The 21,905-nt window shown below is 33.8% G+C and overlaps 1 protein-coding gene across 1 annotated transcript in view; it reads left to right on the forward strand.

Annotated features, from left to right (window-relative positions):
- Positions 1–235: 235 nt before the first annotated feature.
- LOC107596719 (rap guanine nucleotide exchange factor 5-like) overlaps positions 236–21,905 on the forward strand; it is a gene marked incomplete at its 5' end in the record, with an annotated part of 69,361 nt that continues 47,691 nt past the window's right edge. Inside the window, 9 exons of the mRNA XM_016287517.1 lie at positions 236–421; positions 2,424–2,480; positions 2,864–2,970; positions 3,762–3,883; positions 4,095–4,263; positions 9,813–9,894; positions 13,131–13,182; positions 17,750–17,820; positions 21,296–21,421. Of these exons, the coding sequence (XP_016143003.1) occupies positions 236–421; positions 2,424–2,480; positions 2,864–2,970; positions 3,762–3,883; positions 4,095–4,263; positions 9,813–9,894; positions 13,131–13,182; positions 17,750–17,820; positions 21,296–21,421 (972 nt within the window). The remainder of the gene's footprint in view (positions 422–2,423; positions 2,481–2,863; positions 2,971–3,761; positions 3,884–4,094; positions 4,264–9,812; positions 9,895–13,130; positions 13,183–17,749; positions 17,821–21,295; positions 21,422–21,905) is intronic.

The raw sequence follows: 21,905 nt of genomic DNA on the forward strand, positions 1-21,905 counted from the left end.
GTTATCATTTAATTCAGGTTAACACTGGCAACAAAGTTATCAGGGATCTCATAGGTACAGCCCACTCAGGTCACGTGACATGTTACCTTTTTCAACCCCACACCTATGTTTACTCACGTGTCTGCCATTGTCACGATGTCTGCTGTGTGTAAACGAGCCCTGTACTTTTTCTGGTTATAGACGACTATCGATTTCATGTGCACACCTGTTGGTCAACACCAGTCACTGATTTCTATGTGGGAATCTGAGCTTTTCATTTCCAACCTGTGCTGAACTGGTCCTGGACTTGGAGATGGTGGACGAGAGTCCGACTGTTTCGTTTAAGGGTCTCATAAGTAAAGTCCTTGAAGATCACAGGAGCAGAACTGATCCTCCTCTCTTACTGAAGAATGGCTCTCAGTTTAAGAAGAACCTGGAAGTTGTAAGTGTTTTAAAACTGACTTGCACTTGTGCTTGCGTTGTGGAACGTTTAAGTGTAGTATTTGTTTAAAGTTAGTTTGGGAAATGACTCCCAACACTGACTTTGAGAACAGCTGAACTAATTCATATCATTGGACAGGCTGTAATATGAGATTGGTTAAAGGGAAACCAGTTGGGTGGGATTTTAAACCTTGAATGAAGTGAATGTTTCTTCAACACAAAGAGACAATGTCAATGCAAGAAGATAGTTCAGATATTTTATATGCAGCCTCATAACAATGAGACGACTTAAACAATTATATAAATACAGTTAGTTGGTAAATTGGTTATATGGAGGGTCTGTAAGATTGCTGTAATTTTTTTGTTTGAAATATGTCTTTTATGCTCACCAAGGCTGCATTTATTTGATCATGAATACAGTTCGATGGTAATATTGATATTCAGTAGCCCAGTTCAAAAGTAAAATATTATTGCAACTTAAAATAACTGTTTTCTGTTTTAGAATGAATATTTTAAAATGTAATTTATTCCTGTGATGGCAAAGCAGCCATTACCCAGTCTGCAGAGTTACATGAGCCTTCATAAATCATTCTAAAATGCTGATTTGGTGGTCATTAAATATGTCATATTATTATCAATCCTGAAAACAGTTGTTTTGCTTAATATTTTGTGGAAACCATATTTGTTTTCCAGGATTCCTGGATGAATTTATATATATATATACACACACACGTACACTATACACACACACATTCTGTTTTGATTTGTGGATAAATTAAAATAGGGTCATAAAACTGATTGTATTAATAATTATAAAACATTTGGAATATATATATATATATATATAAGTGCTGTCAAGCGATTAATCGTGATTAATCACATCCAAAATAAAAGTTTTTTGTTTACATGTACTGTGTTTATTTATTATATAAATACACACGCATACAGTATGTATTTTGAAAATATTTACATGTATATAAATGTATATATTTATATTATTATATTTTGTATTATATATAAATATATTTAATATATAAACAGCATATTTTCCCAAATATATACATTCATGTGTTTGTATTTTTATATACATAATAAATATACACAGTACACACTCATATATTATATGGTAATATATATATATATATATATATATATATATATATATATATTAGTAGTTTTAGTTAATTATATTTATGTTTTAGAAGTACATGTAATTTCAGCTACCTGAATATTAATAAGTAACGCATAATATAATTTCAGTATTGCATTTTGCATGTTTTGAACTTGCAAACGCTTTCTTTTCACAGAGCAATATACTTTTTCTAAAGTAAAGTCGAATTTGACATCTTTGACATCTGTTTGTACAAATAGAAAAGGTCTCAAAATAATTCTAATGTTTGACACAATAATAATTAAAGCAGCTTTCAGGTCATCACGTGTTGCTGATCTCTTCATTATGTAATAGTATTAATAAATGGCCCCTGTTGTTTCAACAAATTCTAGACATGGGGGTTAGAGCTGCTGTTTACACTGACAACAAAAATGACTTCACCGTGTTTCCCCAACAACCCACATGAGTCAATTAGCTGAAGTACAACAATGAGCTTTCACTACAGGCTGCTTTGCTTTTTTTTTTTTTTTACTGTGGTTTCTTTGGAGACACAATTCTGTCAGCTACCTGTATATTTCACAATTCTGTTGCATGTGTTTTGATAACATAACATGGCTTTTATTGTTCATGTGGTCGTTTGTTGTGTAATCTGTACGTTCTCGCAGGTCTTATCACTGGATGTTTCAACCAATCTGATCTTTCAACAAACTGACATTTTGTGAATTCAAGTGGTTGAATTGGAAAACCTAGACATGATGTTGATATGAATGAATGTTTCATGCAATCGTCATCGCTGCTGTTTTAAGATAAGAAACAGCAGACAAAGTGTATTGTTTCAGGACAAAGAGCTGTATTGTTTTTTAGATGTTTAACCTCTTTCTCTCTCTGTTAGATTATATCTCAGAAGCAGTCCATCTGCTGTTCAAATGCTGGACAGACTAGACACAAGGTATATCAGGCATTTACCTCCCGTCATTGCTCTCAGCCCTTCAGTGACTTGAGAATCTGGTTGTTTCATGGTGTAAAAGTGTAATTCATTTGATTGATAGAATGGAGTTAGTGTCAACACTTGTTTTAGGTTATATAATTGTTATGATACAGCTTCCTAACCAACTGGGAGACTGAGATTATTAAACACTCATCCTGGTAAAAACATTAAGAGAATTTACACAGTTTATGTTCTCTATATTTTGAGTAAATAGTGTTTAATACTTTGTTCTGGTTTAATTCTGACCCTCTGTTTCCTGTTTCTGTCCTGACAACGTTATCATTTTATTCTCAAGATCTTTCTGCTTTATCATGACTTAAGAATGTTCTCTATGTGTTGTGAAGGCTTGCGTTAATAATGTACCTTGTGCTGGCCAAGCACTGAGGAATGCTTTCTTATCCAATGGCCAGGATAACTGGAAAGCACACGTTAAACTGGCAAGAATCATCAGGTAGGCTTCACTGCAATAATGTATGATTTCTAGTTATAGAATATAGCCATTCACGCCAAAGGCTGATAACTATAGCTATAAAGTTTAACCCTTGTACGCTGTTGGGGTATTTCAGGACCATAAATGCTTAAACTACATTTGTTTAATAAAAATCGTTCAGAAAATGATGGCACATTTTTCATGTTATCACCATGAATTAAATTAAGAAATGTAGATCTTTAAAGTGAATTTTACCTAAAATGATGGTATTTTATAACTAGTGCTGTCAAACGATTAATCGCGATGAATCACATCTAAAATAAAAGTTTTTGTTTACATAATTTATGTATGTGTTCTTTGTATATGTATATATAAATACACACACATGCATGTATACATTTCAGAAAAATATGCTGTTTATATATTAAATATATTTATTTATAATATAATTGCCATACTGTACTCTCTCTTTAGAGCCAAATAGCATTGCACTTTACTCTGCTGTTGTGTTTGGGTTTGCCAGTGAGTGATGTAGCTCTGTTTGATCTGTGCACAATCAGCTTGTAACACTCCAAAGAAAAAGGAAAACTTGAAATCGCATCATATGACCCCTTTAAGACTGAGAAACTGATTGGAATTTACAAGTTTATTTACAAAGTCACATTAACAGACCTTTTATGAATCTACATATTTCAAAATGTACATAATAAATATTAGACAGTGTTTATTTATTTATTTATTGAAAGCATTATTATAATGGTTTTATTTTGTTTAGTAAAATGTTTTCCTGTTCTCATCTGGCATATTCTCAGGAGGACATATATTGGTCTGGAGCTTGTGGAATGGCTGATGGATCGTTGTGAATTTATCCAGAACAGGATGATCGCTTCCAAAATCTGGAACATTCTCCTGGACTTGGGCATTCTGCTTTCAGGTGCATAGACATACTGTTACTGTGAATGATTGGATCGGAGGCACAAGCATATGCTGTAGAGTTTGGATGATTTATTGATTATATTATAAGCACAACATGCATATTGAATCTGCAAAACGGCCTGGCTCCCTATGAGGTGCCTGGGCAGAAAAGAAAGTCTAGACTGCTTTGTGTCAGATGTTTAACCCTGTTGTTCCCCTGTTGTGTCCAGTGGAGCAGAATAATGTATTTGAGGACTCCAGGTCTTTGTACCAGTTCACCTTTGAGGAATGTGAGGCCCAGAGCTGTGATTTCAGAAATCAGGTCAACTGGACGAATGCAGTACATCTGCTGCTACAGCTGGTCCCATACGTGCAGCTCCGCGGTGGAACCCAGAAGCGGTGAGCACATGTTTACACATAAAGCTTAATGATAGTGTTTTTTCTTAGGTCGAAGGTCTTTAAGTATCTTGTCCCATGGGATTGTAAAACTTAATAGCTTTTAATTTACCATCCAGCGCTAAAAAACGTGCCTAGACCTGACAACAACCTTTACTGATTACCTTAGCAGAGCTAAACATATACAAAGAGGCTAAAGTTTTACATCTGTTCTTGAATCAGCGCCTCTCCCAGTGGACCTCAACTGTTTTTTTTTTTCTTTTGTTAGTTGACACTTATATGATTTTCTTTGAATTAATTTCAACTTTCCTAAATTCAAATTAGAATTTCAATTCTAGTTCCTGTTTGCTACCCCTGTTCAGATTTAATACAAATCTAGGAATAGAGTGCTGCAAGTCCTAAAACCCGGACACAACACATTTTAGCATTTCCAGTTTCGTCATCCTGAAGTCTCAAGATATATTCATATTTTATTCTACAATACAATATACATGAAAAAATACCACATTGATGATTTTTTTTAAAGCTTTTATGTGTCTTTAAAAAGGGCAGTTGCTAACAAGTGGCTAAAAGGGATCAAAGAGGTTGTTTGGGACATTAAATATCATAATGCTGAACTGAAAAAAATCATCCACTCCCTAGTTCACTTCTACAGCTATTCCTCACACTCTTTCAAACTATTCTAACTCAGTCTTTCCAAGCTGTAGATTTTGAATAAAAAATTTCAGAAGCTTAATTGTGGTGACGTTGAAGTCAAGTGTAGTTTGTTTTTAGCCTGCGTTTAGCTTTTTATTTCTGGTGATTGTTTTTAAAGGGGTCATGACATTTAAAAAAAAAAATTTATATGTTCGTAGATGTTTACTTATATGGTTAATAAAGTTTTTTTGCGCAAAACACAAATAAATATGTGGAAAAATTATTATTTTCAACCCTCATTCTGACCCTCTGTCTAAAACTACCTGTTTTTAAGGGGCGGGTCCTTTAAGGCTTGTCGGGAATCAGCCACTGTTATGATTGGCTAACGTCAATGCATAGGAAATAAGTATCAATGTCCCCTCGCTATTGCATGTGAGTGTTTTGAAAACATGATCAAAAATAAAACGGTAATTTCCAGACATAGCTTTATGAAATCATTTACTTACGGTTTGTGATGCAGCTGCAGTCAGATCTAATAACGCTTAATTTTTCAGCAAATGTTTCTTTGTGAACCCTCCATGACACTGTGCCTCATTTACTAAACAAAATACTCCAAACAATCCTCTGACATGATCTGGGATGCCATTAAATTAATTTCAACTTTCCTAAATTCAAATTAGAATTTCAATTCTAGTTCCTGTTTGCTACCCCTGTTCAGATTTAATACAAATCTAGGAATAGAGTGCTGCAAGTCCTAAAACCCGGACACAACACATTTTAGCATTTCCAGTTTCGTCATCCTGAAGTCTCAAGATATATTCATATTTTATTCTACAATACAATATACATGAATAATACCACATTGATGATTTTTTTAAAGCTTTTATGTGTCTTTAAAAAGGGCAGTTGCTAACAAGTGGCTAAAAGGGATCAAAGAGGTTGTTTGGGACATTAAATATCATAATGCTGAACTGAAAAAAATCATCCACTCCCTAGTTCACTTCTACAGCTATTCCTCACACTCTTTCAAACTATTCTAACTCAGTCATTCCAAGCTGTAGATTTTGAATTAAAAATTTCAGAAGCTTAATTGTGGTGACGTTGAAGTCAAGTGTAGTTTGTTTTTAGCCTGCGTTTAGCTTTTTATTTCTGGTAATTGTTTTTAAAGGGGTCATGACATTTAAAAAAAAAAATGTATATGTTCGTAGATGTTTACTTATATGGTTAATAAAGTTTTTTTGCGCAAAACACAAATAAATATGTGGAAAAATTATTATTTTCAACCCTCATTCTGACCCTCTGTCTAAAACTACCTGTTTTTAAGGAGAGACCTCTTATATGCCAAAAGATCAAGGCAAATTTGATTTCTTATGTCATGACCCCTTTAAGCTTCAAAATTAATAAAAGTTGTGTTCACTCGTGAATTCTGTGTAAGAATCAAACTTTCTTATTTTCGGTAATAATCTAAAAGGCAATGGAAAAATCCTATTGGCTTTCTTTCGAGGCATCAATTAATATCCATCACTTTATTGGTTAAAATGATTAGGAATTAGGAACATGAGTTTATTTTTTTTATTTTTTTGACTTGAGGCAACATCTGCATTTATTCACTTGTTAGTCTTTAGTAGCCTTTGGCTTTCTTTCTTCTGTGGAACATCAAATATATTTTTACGCTGGGATCCTTCTGATATCTGTACAAAGACGCGAACAAGCTGTTTAAACCAAATGCATCAAAGTGAACATTCTTTCACTCCATTTGTCCTACTGACGACAGACTCAAGCGTGTGGACTGTGTCAGAAAGTGAACGCGCATCTGTATACTGGATCCAGTGTAGACAATATAGCGGCAGTGATTTAGTAGCCTTTGGCTTTCTTTCTTCTGTGGAACATCAAATATATTTTTACAACTGTAAAATATCTTATTTTGTGCTTCGCAGAAGAAACAAAGCCATACAGGTTTGGAATGACATTAGGGTGAGTAAATGATGACTTTTTTTTGTTTGGATGAACTGTCTCTTTAAGACACAAATTCCAATAGGCAAATGGGGCTTGGCATAATCTGCAAACCATGTTTTACACAACCAATGACCTGTAATATGGACAGTGCTTGTAGATAATGTAATGTACAGTCATCATTCAGGATTTCTCCATGAGCATGAGGATTTCTAATGTAGTAACATCAGCTCCAGTGCTAGTCTTCACCAGCAGATGTCGTTGTGAGAGTGCAGGACAGATGAATGATTTTGCTCCAGGCTCTGTCTGTCTCACTTTCAGATGTTCAGACAGACCCAACCTGTTCAGAGTGTCGCCCCACTGCACAGCACTCTCCTTTTGACCTTCCACTGTCTGTCAAATCATATCTCATCACTTCTCAGACATGTCAGTATAAGATGCAGCCTATCCGTCTGTTTTCTCACTGCCTCTGCACTTTGGTTTGTGCTGTTATGCTTTGTTGACGTTTCATAACATCTTTTAAAAGTTTTGAAAGATTATTGATAGCTCCTCAAGGAGGTTTAAAAGTTCTAAAGTTTTGGGTGTAATTATGATGTCTTTACAATTTCTAGCTATCTTTAAATATAAAAAATATCTTTTTAAATACACAAATCTGTTTATATGTCAAAAATGTATTATAGTAAAAGATTTTACATAACATTACGATAAATATGAAATGTAAACAAATTATAAAAAATGAAATCTTAAAAAATAAAACGTGAAAAATTGTATTGAATTACACAACTTGTTACACAATCTGTTTGTCAAAAATGTACTATAATACATTTGAAAAAAACATTAAAGTAAATATTAAATGTACAATTATACATTAAAAATTTGAAATGTAAATTATATAATGAACAACATTTTATTAATTCACTATATTACTATATTATTAAAATAAACAAAAACTTTTTAAAAATCTGTCAAATTTATTATAGATCATTTTTTTCTTATTTAAAATATATGGTGTAAAAATTATATTAACATGACAAATGTAAAATTTCACACATAAAATACTATTCTTTATTTAAAAAAATTAAAATTCGTAAAATGTTATTAAATTAAATGTAACATTTTATTAAAATCTGCAACTTAAAAACTATTTATATATCAAAATGTATTATAAGAATAAATGTTTTAAAAAAATATTAAAATAAATAAAATGTAAAAAATGATACATTAAAAATTAGAATGTCAAATTATAAATGTAACTATATTATTAAAATAAACAAAAACTTTTTAAAAATCTGTCAAATTTATTATAGATCATTTTTTTCTTATTTAAAATATATGGTGTAAAAATTATATTAACATGACAAATGTAAAATTTCACACATAAAATACTATTCTTTATTTTAAAAAATTAAAATTCGTAAAATGTTATTAAATTAAATGTAACATTTTATTAAAATCTGCAACTTAAAAACTATTTATATATCAAAATGTATTATAAGAATAAATGTTTTAAAAAATATTAAAATAAATAAAATGTAAAAAATGAGACATTAAAAATTAGAATGTCAAATTATAAATGTAAATATAGAATTATACATTTAAATTTATATATATATATATATATATTGAGTCTTGTTGACCTTCTATGAGCCACAAAGAATCGTGCAGCTCTGGCCTCACTCACCCAGATCAATGACGTTTAGCACTTTGGTAAACAGTACGTAATCAGGAGGTCAGTGGACGTAAATGGAAGTTGTGCTATAGGTCGTGTCCCTCTGGATCATTTCCTATCTGCTGGGAAAGTCGGTCAGGTTCTGTCCTAATGGCTTTGTCTAGGCAGGATTTCCATCTTTAGCGAGATCAGATCTGCTTTTAGGTCCCTCTCTGTCTGCGCCTCCGTATGGCCTGATTAAGCTACAGTAGTGTGATTTTGGAACATTATTTTGGAGTTTTGCTAGTGTTCTAGCCAACACAGTCACAACTCTCCGTTGTCTAAAGTTGTTAATGTTTGTATTTTTAACAGTTCAGTGTGACAATAAAAGATAGTTTTTTGCCTTAGAGTGATGTTGTCAGATGGTCATACTAAGAAACGTTTTGTATTAGTGTTTCATGTGATTTTGAGAAATGTTTATACCATGCAGTAAAATTTTCCTTACATCTTGTGAGTGTAAGTGTACACATCTTAATCTTTTTTTAATTAAATGATAAATTACTATTAAAAATAGAGGAATAATGTGTGATACTATTAGTTTAAAATAACTTCTCTTTGAATATATTTTAAAATGTAATTTATTCCTATGAATTATTACTACAGGCTTCAGAGTCACATGAAATCACGCCGGAATCATTCTAATATGCTGATTTAGTGCTCAAGAAACATTTATTATTATTATTAATGCTGAAAATAATGCTTAATCATTTTGTGGAAACCATTATACATTTTTCAGTATTGTTAGATTCATAGAATGTTTAAAAAAAAAATATTATTGAATTAACGTTGTTTTGGTTTGTTTTTTTTAATAAAAAGGTCAAATTATATGATATTTTAAGAATTATTAACACGGTCATAATGGATTCTCACTTTTTTTCTGCATGTTGGTTATACCACATGACTTTAATCTAGTTGACACAAGTTTTTCAAATAACAAATAATTATGAAACACTATGACAAACTACTTGATAAGCATTTCCTTTAAAAAAAAAAAAAATTGACTTTCTCTCCTAAAAATATCTAAATGAATTGCAATTAAGAAATAAAAACAAGATCATAATAGAAAAAAGTGTGTTTGTGTCATTGTATGTTTATATGATATTTTTAAACAAATTTAAAAAAAATAATAATTGATCCAGACAGAAGAAAAAAAAAATTATTGACCCATTTACATAGTACCATGTCCAAGAAAAAAAAAAACGATCAGATGACTGATGTTACAGCGTGTTAAACAGTGTTTTATTTTGTTCTATAGCTATAAAGAAGATGCACAGAAAACATCTGATGTTTGTAATCCAGTTCTTCAAATGAGAGCTTTGGAGCATCTCACTTCAACGGTAAGAAAGTTATATCTCTATCTTTGAGCTTTTTATTTTTTTATTTCCAAATCCTGTATTTATGAAAATGACATGCGAGTATACACATCCAATAAGACCAGTTTTACACCTAAAAAAAAAAAAAATCTAACAACTAGTGAACCTCTCTTTGTCTGTGTCTTCTACCCACAACATGCAAAAGGTTTAGTACAGAGCTTTTTCAGTTGCACAGAAGCCCTGTTACACCTGTGCTCTGTCCGTATGAGAGCCAGCAGCTGTGCTGTAATGACTGAATCAGTGCATTACTGTGGCCATGTGGTGGATGCTTAGCTTCCAGCTATTAAGGTAATGTTGCAGAACCTCTCCTCAAGGTGGCCTGTGCACCTTATTTTTTTATTTCCAAATCCTGTATTTATGAAATTGACATGCGAGTATACACATCCAATAAGACCAGTTTTACACCTAAAAAAAAAAAAAATCTAACAACTAGTGAACCTCTCTTTGTCTGTGTCTTCTACCCACAACATGCAAAAGGTTTAGTACAGAGCATTTTCAGTTGCACAGAAGCCCTGTTACACCTGTGCTCTGTCCGTATGAGAGCCAGCAGCTGTGCTGTAATGACTGAATCAGTACATTACTGTGGCCATGTGGTGGATGCTTAGCTTCCAGCTATTAAGGTAATGTTGCAGAACCTCTCCTCAAGGTGGCCTGTGCACCTGCAGTCACCTTGGCAACAGAAATAAAAGGACACTTCCTGTGATTCAGAGAGGGTCACCATTTGCATCGGACACCCTGGGAAACTGATGATGCTCACTATACATTCCACCTGAACCTTTGCATTGCTGTGTTCAGCTGAACAGTTGAGATGCTCAGTTTGATGGCTTAATCAATGAACTGTATCTTTAGCATGTAGCTTGCAGTGGTGTTTAGGACACCATGAAATAAAGTAGCTTTTTCTAGGCCATATGATTTTAGCCTTCATCAGATGTAATTTTAAACAGTATTTGTCATATACGTGTGCATCAGTTCGTTTGAAAAATGAAGCTGATACACTGGTATATCAGCAAACAAAATATCTATTTGTTTTAGATAATGAGCTGTAGAAAGGCAAAAGATTGTCACACGTCTAAAAAAAAAGTACTTTAATGAGCTGGAGATCAAAATATTGAAATTAGGATATGCACTGTAGGACACTATATCAGATCTTGGCCAATATTAGTGTCCCTTTTTTTGTAAATGTTTTAGTGTGTGTGTGTGGGTAAGGAGTTATTTTTAAGAATTTAAGATTACAAATACATATACATCCTATGGTAGTGAAAATACTACTGTTCAGAAGTTTTGATCAATAAGATCATTCATTCATTCATTCATTTATTCATTCATTTAAAAAAATGTTTAAGGAAGTCTCTTCTGCTCACCATAAGCTGATACACTGGTATATCAGCAAACAAAATATCTATTTGTTTTAGATAATGAGCTGTAGAAAGGCAAAAGATTGTCACACGTCTAAAAAAAAAAGTACTGTAATGAGCTGGAGATCAAAATATTGAAATTAGGATATGTACTGTAGGACACTATATCAGATCTTGGCCAATATTAGTGTCCCTTTTTTTGTAAATGTTTTAGTGTGTGTGTGTGGGTAAGGAGTTATTTTTAAGAATTTAAGATTACAAATACATATACATCCTATGGTAGTGAAAATACTACTGTTCAGAATTTTTGATCAATAAGATCATTCATTCATTCATTTATTCATTCATTTAAAAAAATGTTTAAGGAAGTCTCTTCTGCTCACCAAGGCTGCATTTATTTGATCCAAAATACAGCAGTAATATTAAACGGCAAAAATAATAGGATATTAAGACTTTGTAGCATTATAAATGTCTTTATTGTCACTTTTGATCAATTTAATGCGTCCTTGCTGACCTTTTTTGCAAATTCTTTCCAAAAAAAAATAAAAAATCTTACTGACCACAAACTTTTAAATGGTATTTCTCTTTCAGATAAATGCTGTTTTTGAACTTTCTATTTATCAAAGAATCCTAGAAAAAAAAATTTTCAACACTGATAGTAATAATAAATGTTTACCGAGCAGCAAATCAGCATATTACAATAATTTCTGAAGGATCATGTGACACTGAAGACTGGAATAATGGCTGCTGAAAATTCAGCTTTGCCAACACAGGAGTACATTACAATTTTATATACAGTATATTCAAATAGAAACCAGTTCCTTTAATTAGTAAAAATATTTCACAGTATTACCGTTTTGCTGTATTTTGGTTCAAATTAAAGTAGCCTTGGTAAGCAGAAGAGACTTCTTTTAAAAACAATTATTCTATGTGTATCGGCCAGATTCATCCTTTAGGTACAATGCTATTGAGAGTCAAACCAGGAAAAAAAAGGTGAAGACAAAAATCATATTCCCACCGTAAATGATGGTGATGTTCATGTACACCGTTCACTTCTTTAGGTTTTTAGTGGAAACGGTTACTTAGTGCAGCTCATTTGTAGTTGGCCTGTGCAGGGTCACAGTGGCACGGATCCCAGTCCAGCTCCATTTATCTTTGGCCTGAGTCTGTACACTCAGAACAGGGGCTGCCACATCAGACGGCCCCATAGGAAATGTCGTTTTTATGAGCCACTAAGCACAGTTAAACACCTCCATTACACACCTGGTTTACAAATGCACAAACTTCCCCTGGTCAGACAGCAGATGGACTTCCCCTCATAAGTGACTGATATTTCCTTTCAGATGCTTGATAATTGGATACATTTGTATTCATAATGTGCCGTGTGCTGTGGGACTTCAATGAAGAGTCTCTGCCTTAGATCACATGGATTTGGGATGAGTGCAGTCAGATCACGAATAGATCACTTGAAAGTTTTGAGCCAAGTTTTTTATGGATTCCCAAAGGAATAATGCAACAGTTGGGAAATCAAAGGCAGTCATGCTTAAAAGAATAAGTAATGCTGTCTTTTTATCCCCCTGCTAAAGAAAAACTTCCAAGTATGAATCAGTTTAGAGAAGTGGTGTTTTTCTCTGTTAAAACAGAGCTGAGGTTTAGTGCAGAACATGTTGAATCATAGCTTCAAAGTATTATGTATCTCTTCAGAAACTGAAAAAGCACAGACCCACAGAATAGTTTCCCAAGCAGCAGCATGCTCGTGATAAAAGGTTTCTGTAAGTTTTGAGTCCGCTATATCTGAATGTTTGAAAGAAGAACTAACCATACAATGAATGTATCTTTTAATAGGTGCAGAATGAACTGTTGGCAGCTCTGGCTCGCAAGGCACAGACTAAATCTAGTAAGGATGATTCTGTGTTACTTTTTTTTGGGCTTTTCAGTGTTTTGTTTGCATTTGAGCATTACATATTTGTCTAGATTCTTCACCTATCAGCAGGTGTCCCTTTTTTTGTAAATGTTTTAGTGTGTGTGTGTGGGTAAGGAGTTATTTTTAAGAATTTAAGATTACAAATACATATACATCCTATGGTAGTGAAAATACTACTGTTCAGAAGTTTTGATCAATAAGATCATTCATTCATTCATTCATTTATTCATTCATTTAAAAAAATGTTTAAGGAAGTCTCTTCTGCTCACCAAGGCTGCATTTATTTGATCCAAAATACAGCAGTAATATTAAACGGCAAAAATAATAGGATATTAAGACTTTGTAGCATTATAAATGTCTTTATTGTCACTTTTGATCAATTTAATGCGTCCTTGCTGACTTTTTTTGCAAATTCTTTCCAAAAAAAAATAAAAAATCTTACTGACCACAAACTTTTAAATGGTATTTCTCTTTTAGATAAATGCTGTTTTTGAACTTTCTATTTATCAAAGAATCCTAGAAAAAAAAATGCACACAACTGTTTTCAACACTGATAGTAATAATAAATGTTTACCGAGCAGCAAATCAGCATATTACAATAATTTCTGAAGGATCATGTGACACTGAAGACTGGAATAATGGCTGCTGAAAATTCAGCTTTGCCAACACAGGAGTACATTACAATTTTATATACAGTATATTCAAATAGAAACCAGTTCCTTTAATTAGTAAAAATATTTCACAGTATTACCGTTTTGCTGTATTTTGGTTCAAATTAAAGTAGCCTTGGTAAGCAGAAGAGACTTCTTTTAAAAACAATTATTCTATGTGTATCGGCCAGATTCATCCTTTAGGTACAATGCTATTGAGAGTCAAACCAGGAAAAAAAAGGTGGAGACAAAAATCATATTCCCACCGTAAATGATGGTGATGTTCATGTACACCGTTCACTTCTTTAGGTTTTTAGTGGAAACGGTTACTTAGTGCAGCTCATTTGTAGTTGGCCTGTGCAGGGTCACAGTGGCACGGATCCCAGTCCAGCTCCATTTATCTTTGGCCTGAGTCTGTACACTCAGAACAGGGGCTGCCACATCAGACGGCCCCATAGGAAATGTCGTTTTTATGAGCCACTAAGCACAGTTAAACACCTCCATTACACACCTGGTTTACAAATGCACAAACTTCCCCTGGTCAGACAGCAGATGGACTTCCCCTCATAAGTGACTGATATTTCCTTTCAGATGCTTGATAATTGGATACATTTGTATTCATAATGTGCCGTGTGCTGTGGGACTTCAATGAAGAGTCTCTGCCTTAGATCACATGGATTTGGGATGAGTGCAGTCAGATCACGAATAGATCACTTGAAAGTTTTGAGCCAAGTTTTTTATGGATTCCCAAAGGAATAATGCAACAGTTGGGAAATCAAAGGCAGTCATGCTTAAAAGAATAAGTAATGCTGTCTTTTTATCCCCCTGCTAAAGAAAAACTTCCAAGTATGAATCAGTTTAGAGAAGTGGTGTTTTTCTCTGTTAAAACAGAGCTGAGGTTTAGTGCAGAACATGTTGAATCATAGCTTCAAAGTATTATGTATCTCTTCAGAAACTGAAAAAGCACAGACCCACAGAATAGTTTCCCAAGCAGCAGCATGCTCGTGATAAAAGGTTTCTGTAAGTTTTGAGTCCGCTATATCTGAATGTTTGAAAGAAGAACTAACCATACAATGAATGTATCTTTTAATAGGTGCAGAATGAACTGTTGGCAGCTCTGGCTCGCAAGGCACAGACTAAATCTAGTAAGGATGATTCTGTGTTACTTTTTTTTGGGCTTTTCAGTGTTTTGTTTGCATTTGAGCATTACATATTTGTCTAGATTCTTCACCTATCAGCAGCATATATATATATAATCGTTTGAATAATGTATAAATCACTACTTTTTTATCACCAACACTAGTGGATGAAGGTTCAGAAGGAGTCTGTTCTCAATGAGGTCTCATTTGAGAATAATATAGGTGCCTCCACATCACTCTGATTGCCCTATTTTGTTTTTCCTCAGTGAACTAGTTTTTAGTTACCACTCAGCTCAATTAAAGCTAGGACCTTCTTGTCACCTGTGGTATTTGCCAAGGATACAGTAAATGACTAATGGTAACACTTTACTGTAAAATTTAATTTGTTAATAAAAGTTAAATAGTTTGTTGTCATTGATAGTTCTTGAAACGTAATATACAAATTGAACTTTACTATAATGTGTAACCTATTTTTCTTTTTCTTGGACACTTTTTCTTAGGTGTTCCCCCTCACACAAAACTCCTATTAACATGCCTAGTATTTGCGACTAGTATTTTCAGTTATTATTTAAATTTCATTGTAAGTGCCTGCCTATAGCCCAAATTTTCCCAAAGTAACCCTGTCAAAATTCATTTTTGTGGTAATAATTGATAATATATATATATATATATATATATATATATATACATATATATATAATACTTTTTATACACATATTAGTTATATGTATTATGAATTACATGTTAATTTATACAACTTTAAATGTTAAAAATGTATTAATAAATGTTGATGTTAACATTAGCCTAAATTAATGAATTTTGTAAAATAGTTTATTGTTAGTTCATTATGCCTATTGAATCAGTGTTGATGACTATTAGAACTTTTGTTAATAACATACATTTGATGTTATTGTTATAATTTTAGTTTTCACTTGAATTTTAAAGTTTCAGTAATTTTGTTGTTTTTGCCTTTTTTAAAGGGGTGGTTCATTGCGATTTCACTTTTTTTAGTGTTAGTTAGTGTGTCATGTTGCTGTTTGAGCATAAACAATATCTGCAAAGTTACGAAGCTGAAAGTTCAGTGCAAACGGAGATATCAACTTTTACAATTCTGTCAGTTTAATGCCTACAAAAACGGCTGGTAGGGACTACAACGAGTTACTTCCTGGGTTCGTGACATCACAAACCCAGATAAACCCTGCCCTTGGGAAAAGGCAGCAAAGGGGGCGATGCCATGCTGCGCTGCTTTAGAGAAGAGGAAGAGAAAACTAGAGGTGCACATAAAAATCTATTCATATATGAATCGCAATTCTGTCTTCTAACGATTCTAATGCATTCACAAGTTTCAAAATCAATGTTCTAAAGCAGCGGTTCTTAATAATGTTCCTCGCGTTCCCTGCTCTGCAGTCTGCACACGCTCTGCATCTCTCTCTCTCTCTCTCTCTCTCATTCAACTCCGCTCCAACAATGAACTATTCCAATTATACACTTATATTTACATGGCTATGAAAGGCGTTATACATGGACGCGCGTGCAGTTGCTGTACTGTATTAAAGCTTTAATCAGGATAAAACCTTATATTAAAAGGGTTTTGCTAAAAGTTGTTAAAAAGAACATTATTTTGAGTATTTGGTGTAATGAAATGTGTTTATGCAGTTTAAGGTTAAAAAAACACATTATTTTCCACATACTGTACATTATTGTTTCTCCTCTATGCCCCGCCTTTCTGAAACGCGTCGAATTTTACAAAGCTCATCGTTCTGAAAAGCGAGGTGTGCTCTGATACAGATCTTCTTTATGCACCAAGAGCTTGTAATACTTTAAAGAGAAAGGAAAAATTTAAATCGCATCATATGACCCTTTGAAAAGCTAACATAAGCAGTAGCATTTACAAATAACAGCATATCTAAAAGTATGAGACAACAACAAACAAAAAACACAGGCCTACCATTAAAAGCCGTGCTTGCACAGATTCTGCACGATCCTCTTCAATAATATCCTCTGCTTCTCAATCGAGCTCAAACTGATAAGCGATTAACGAAGCCGTTGTTTACAATACAACCGGAGCACATGCCGCTGAAGTGAGGGGCGGGACGTTTAGACGCGCACTAGAGACGGTTTAGCCAATCACATCACATTGGGCTAGCTAACCAATCAGAGCCCATCACCTATTTCAGAGGGCGGGGCTTCATAAAAACAGGAAAAGGGCAGCCCGTTTCTCAGAGAAGGGACAGAACGGTGTGGAATAAAGGTAAATTATGTTAAAAATAATGCATTTGTTTTTAAACTAAAGCAGTAACACGTTAGACTGCACCCCATAAACACAATCAAGCCTAGAAAAAAAAAACAGTGAACCACCCCTTTTTTTCTGTATAGTTTTATTTCTTTTTATTCATTACTTTTAGTTTATTTAGTTTTAGTTATTTTAATAGTTAAACTAATTCAAAATGAGAAATCTTGGCAACTATATGTATTTTTTTTCTGTTAACGTTTATTTTGTTTCAAGTAACACTTTTTTTTTTAATGGTTTTAGTTAACGATAATAATCCTGCATCAAATGAAACCCTGTTTTTAAGAGTTACCATAGTATAAACATACCATAAAATTATAGTAATGTTGTGTTTGTTAATAGTGTAAGATGGTGTTCCACATGAACTGGAATATAAATCTATATTGCTCCAAAGAAAAGCACAAAGCCAGACAGTCCATCACACTCCACTGGTTCTCAGATGTACATTTCTTGTTTTCCAGTGATGGAGGAGAGCAGACCACAGCACAATACCAGCACCCCAGGATCCTCTCCCAGTCCTGCTGTGTGCAAGGTAATGAGAAAACAGATTCCAAGGTAACAGGCTTAACATTGACAGTGTGTGTATGTGCTGGTCTGCATGTATGTTTTGCTGAGCTCAACAGCTGTCCAGGTTGTCCAGGGCTGTCCATATGTCCCCTGATTGAGCACCGCTTTCCCGGAGCTCAGTCATCAGTAGAAAGCCCTTGAACTGGCAGAAAGAGAAAGAGCCTGTGATTGGAGATAGATGGATACTCTATACTGTGTGTCAGGACAGAGCCTTGTGCCTGACTGTGAGGTTCTCAGCTTTTCCACAGTGCGGTGTAATAGCTGATGGTTCACTGCAGCACATCTGACGGGACTGTGATCAAGACAACAAAATAGCAGCGCTTCACAAGGACAAATAATGTTTCAAAGGCAGCGCTGTACAGATTGTAACATATACACCATCTTGTCAGAATACAATAAACCGGTGTTTCGCAAACAGTTTTGTTTCAAACTGTTTGCTTAAAGCGGCGACCCAACACCAAAATTGTTTATCGTACAAATGTAAACAAAATGACTTTAAAATCAAACACTGACATGTAGTAGTATTACCACAAACTGCTTAGATCCAAAAATATTAAAACTTATTAATATGACATGGGCTGAATAGGAAAACGGCACAGATTTTTGGCTGCTATAACCAATAATTATTTGTTTTTAAGCCCATACTTACATATTGACCAACATTATATATCAATCTGCCTTTTTTTTTTTTGAGGACACAAAAAAAAATGCTCAGTTCAGATCTCTACATGCTTGTAATTAGGGCTGCACGATAAATCGCATGCGATATTTAACGCGCATCTTGTCAGAAAGCCGGTTCTGTAATCAGCGGTAAATCTCCATCACCTGCGGGCTTTCACATGGAGCAGCATTAACTACACAGAGCCGTTGTTCACTGACGAGCTGCGCAAAACCACGTTCATATTCGTGCGATTTTTTGTGTACTTATGTGTACTTGTAATGACACAAAACATAATGTAGACTGGAAATCTGAATGATTTGAACAAATATAGGCCTATTGTGAACCACTGGGATAAAGAAATTATGGCTAGTGTTTTTTTTCTTCTTCACTTATTTACTTAAAATTATGCACTTATTTAACTGAAAGAAGTAACTAAATTATGTCTAACTATGCATGATTGTCTATTAGTTTTAATGATTAGTGATTGTTAGTTAAATTCAGCACTGTGTTTGACCCTGTCAGAACATGCCTACAACCAATTTTTGTGTCATGACCCACCTTGAAGACTGCTGCTGTAAACTGTGGTTAGTTTTTTGAGATACAGTGTGAAGTGATTTCCTGTCTTTTTATGTCTCGAATGAAAGACAATGCTCTTTTAGCCTGATTGTATTTGAGAGTTCCCATGGACATTTGTTTTGTCATGGTTGGGTATCTCAATAGCTTAACATTTTGCCTTTTTTCTGGTAATTCCCTCTGATCAGTTTTATGCAATTAGTAAAGTTCAATCTAACCGTCCATTGTTTTCTATATTCATCGCTACAGTGCAGTGCTGAAGAATGTCAGGGATTTTGCTTGTATCGAATTTGTCCAGCATGAGGTTTGATTCCTTATATAGCCAGCTGAGTTGATATGGAAATACGTGAGTGTGTTCAGGACAAATTCCTCTCTCCTTGTCTTACTTCAGAGAATGAGGTCATAGGTTTCTTCTCTGGACGTGTGGTATTTGCCATTGTGTGTAAATGGAGCATTTAGTGCATTTAGTACTGCATTTAGTGATATTATACTATTTAGTAGGCTTTGTAGGTTTTTCTATTTTATGTGCATTTGGCTGATCTGTGTTTTATTCTGTAGTTTTGAAGGGAACTGACTTTATATAATGTGTGTATATAAAATATATTTAAAAGGCATAATACTATACTAACTCTAATTAATCACTAGTCACTAATTAAAATTGAAATCACTCTTATTTGCCCAACTAAAAATAAATAAATGAATAAATAAATTCTTAAACACCTTGAAAAGAAAAGGAATTTGACTTAACCATTTCTTCTTCTTCTTCTTCTTCTTCTTCTTCTTCTTCTTCTTCTTCTTCTTCTTCTTCTTCTTCTTCTTCTTCTTCTTCTTCTTCTTCTTCTTCTTCTTCTTCTTCTTCTTCTTCTTCTTCTTCTTATTCTTCTTCTTCTTCTTCTTCTTCTTCTTCTTCTTCTTCTTCTTCTTCTTCTTCTTCTTCTTCTTCTTCTTCTTCTTCTTCTTCTTCTTCTTCTTCTTCTTCTTCTTCTTCTTCTTCTTCTTCTTCTTCTTCTTCTTCTTCTTCTTCTTCTTCTTCTTATTCTTATTCTTATTCTTATTCTTCTTCTTATTATAATTGTAAATATTTGACCAGAACTGCTGCACAAGCACAATATATGAAAAACTTTTGCCCACAATATGAATGTCATATGATGCAAAAGACAAATCAGATGCTTCAACCAACATGCAGAAAAAAAATAAAACAGGAAATTATATCATAAAGACATTCACCAGATTCTCATGATTGTGTGTAAAGGTCAGCAAGTTTCATAAAATATCAGATGATTTTACCTTTTTATGACCAGACAAAATTAGTTCATATTGTAAAATTTGGTGTGACTCATAAAAAAGTTAATTGTATTTATGTATTACTAATTCATAGTATTTGTTAAAAAAATGTCTTGTGAAAAATATATTTGAAAACTTTTTTATCCTTAATCACAAAATGTTATTACTTTACTTGGTCACGTCGCATGACCTTTATAGCATCACTACAATGAAACTTTTATTGAAAATTATAAACTTTTTTTTTTTTTTTCAAAATCATATAAAACCACCAAACATACTAAGAGTTCATTTCAAAAACTTGTACATGTGTTTTAACAGATTTTCAGACAATTTTTCACTTTCTTTATTGTGCACACTCTTATTTGTCATTGCCTCAAATAATATTTGGACGGCACTTGACCTTATGAATCACTTGTGCACATATTGTATAGCATTTTAGTTCACATGATGGGTAAACCCATCAGTAACCTGCTCTCTTAGACCCCATGCTGGCCTTTCTCCCGTTTTCTGGAGATTGCAATACTTCCTATTCAGGATTGGAGGGACTGCCAGATGTTTCCTGGTCGCCCCCACCCTGGCTATGTGCGTAAGAGCAAGAGAGAGAGAAAGATAGAGAGAGGCAAAGGAAAGAGAAAAGTCAGGTTCACTCTCCCCCTCAGGCAACACTGTCTCTAAGGCTTCACTTTTTGAAGCTTTCCTCCTGACCGGCCACAAGCGTCTGGAGCTCACTAAACCCTCAGGACTAGCGTGACCATCTCAGCTACCTCACAGTCAGGGGCTCTCAGTCTCACCTGAGCAAAGACAGCGAGACGGGCTGTCAAACTCTCAGTGACTTTGAGAGCTCGCTGCTCGCATGTGTTGCAGTCTCATGGCTTGGGACTGTGGCCTGAGGTATGTGTTTTCTGTGTCCCCTGCACTGCAGCAGGGCCCTGGAGCTGCTACACGCGATCGAGAGGATATCAGCCGATTGGATATGGTCCAGAGACTGGCCAAGGACGGATGCCGCCTTCTACACAGCCCGCTCAGAGCTACCGAAAGGCCTGCTGAGGTGAGGTGCAAAATAACAGTCATGTATGTGGCGAGCCACATATACAGTATAATTATTCGTTGTTTCTTAAAAAACAGGGCTTTATTTTCCTGAATCAACAAATGTCATTTCTGACACAGTATGTTTCCAATTTGAGAATGGACATTTTAGAATAAAATACCTGGCTGATTTGTTTAGCCAAGTCTAATTTCATAGATAGCATTTTATATATCCACAAATTTAAACACACAAATTAATAATAATAATAATAATATATATATTTTATATTTGACAAAAACTTTATTAGTGGCTAAATTGTAGGTCCTGGTGGAAATTATGCCACAATAAATTGATTTTAAAAAAGTAAGTAATTTTTGCATGGTAAATATTGAAATGTTTTATGTTTATTTCACTCTTTCTTTAGATTATTCCTTTTTTTTTTTTAAATAATAAAAATTATTTTTAATGGTTTGTAATATTTTAAGATTGAAAATCTGGGTCTGTG

This window comes from Sinocyclocheilus grahami, unplaced genomic scaffold (assembly GCF_001515645.1).
Source record: "Sinocyclocheilus grahami isolate Dianchi unplaced genomic scaffold, SAMN03320097.WGS_v1.1 scaffold222.1, whole genome shotgun sequence".
Lineage (NCBI taxonomy): Eukaryota > Metazoa > Chordata > Actinopteri > Cypriniformes > Cyprinidae > Sinocyclocheilus > Sinocyclocheilus grahami.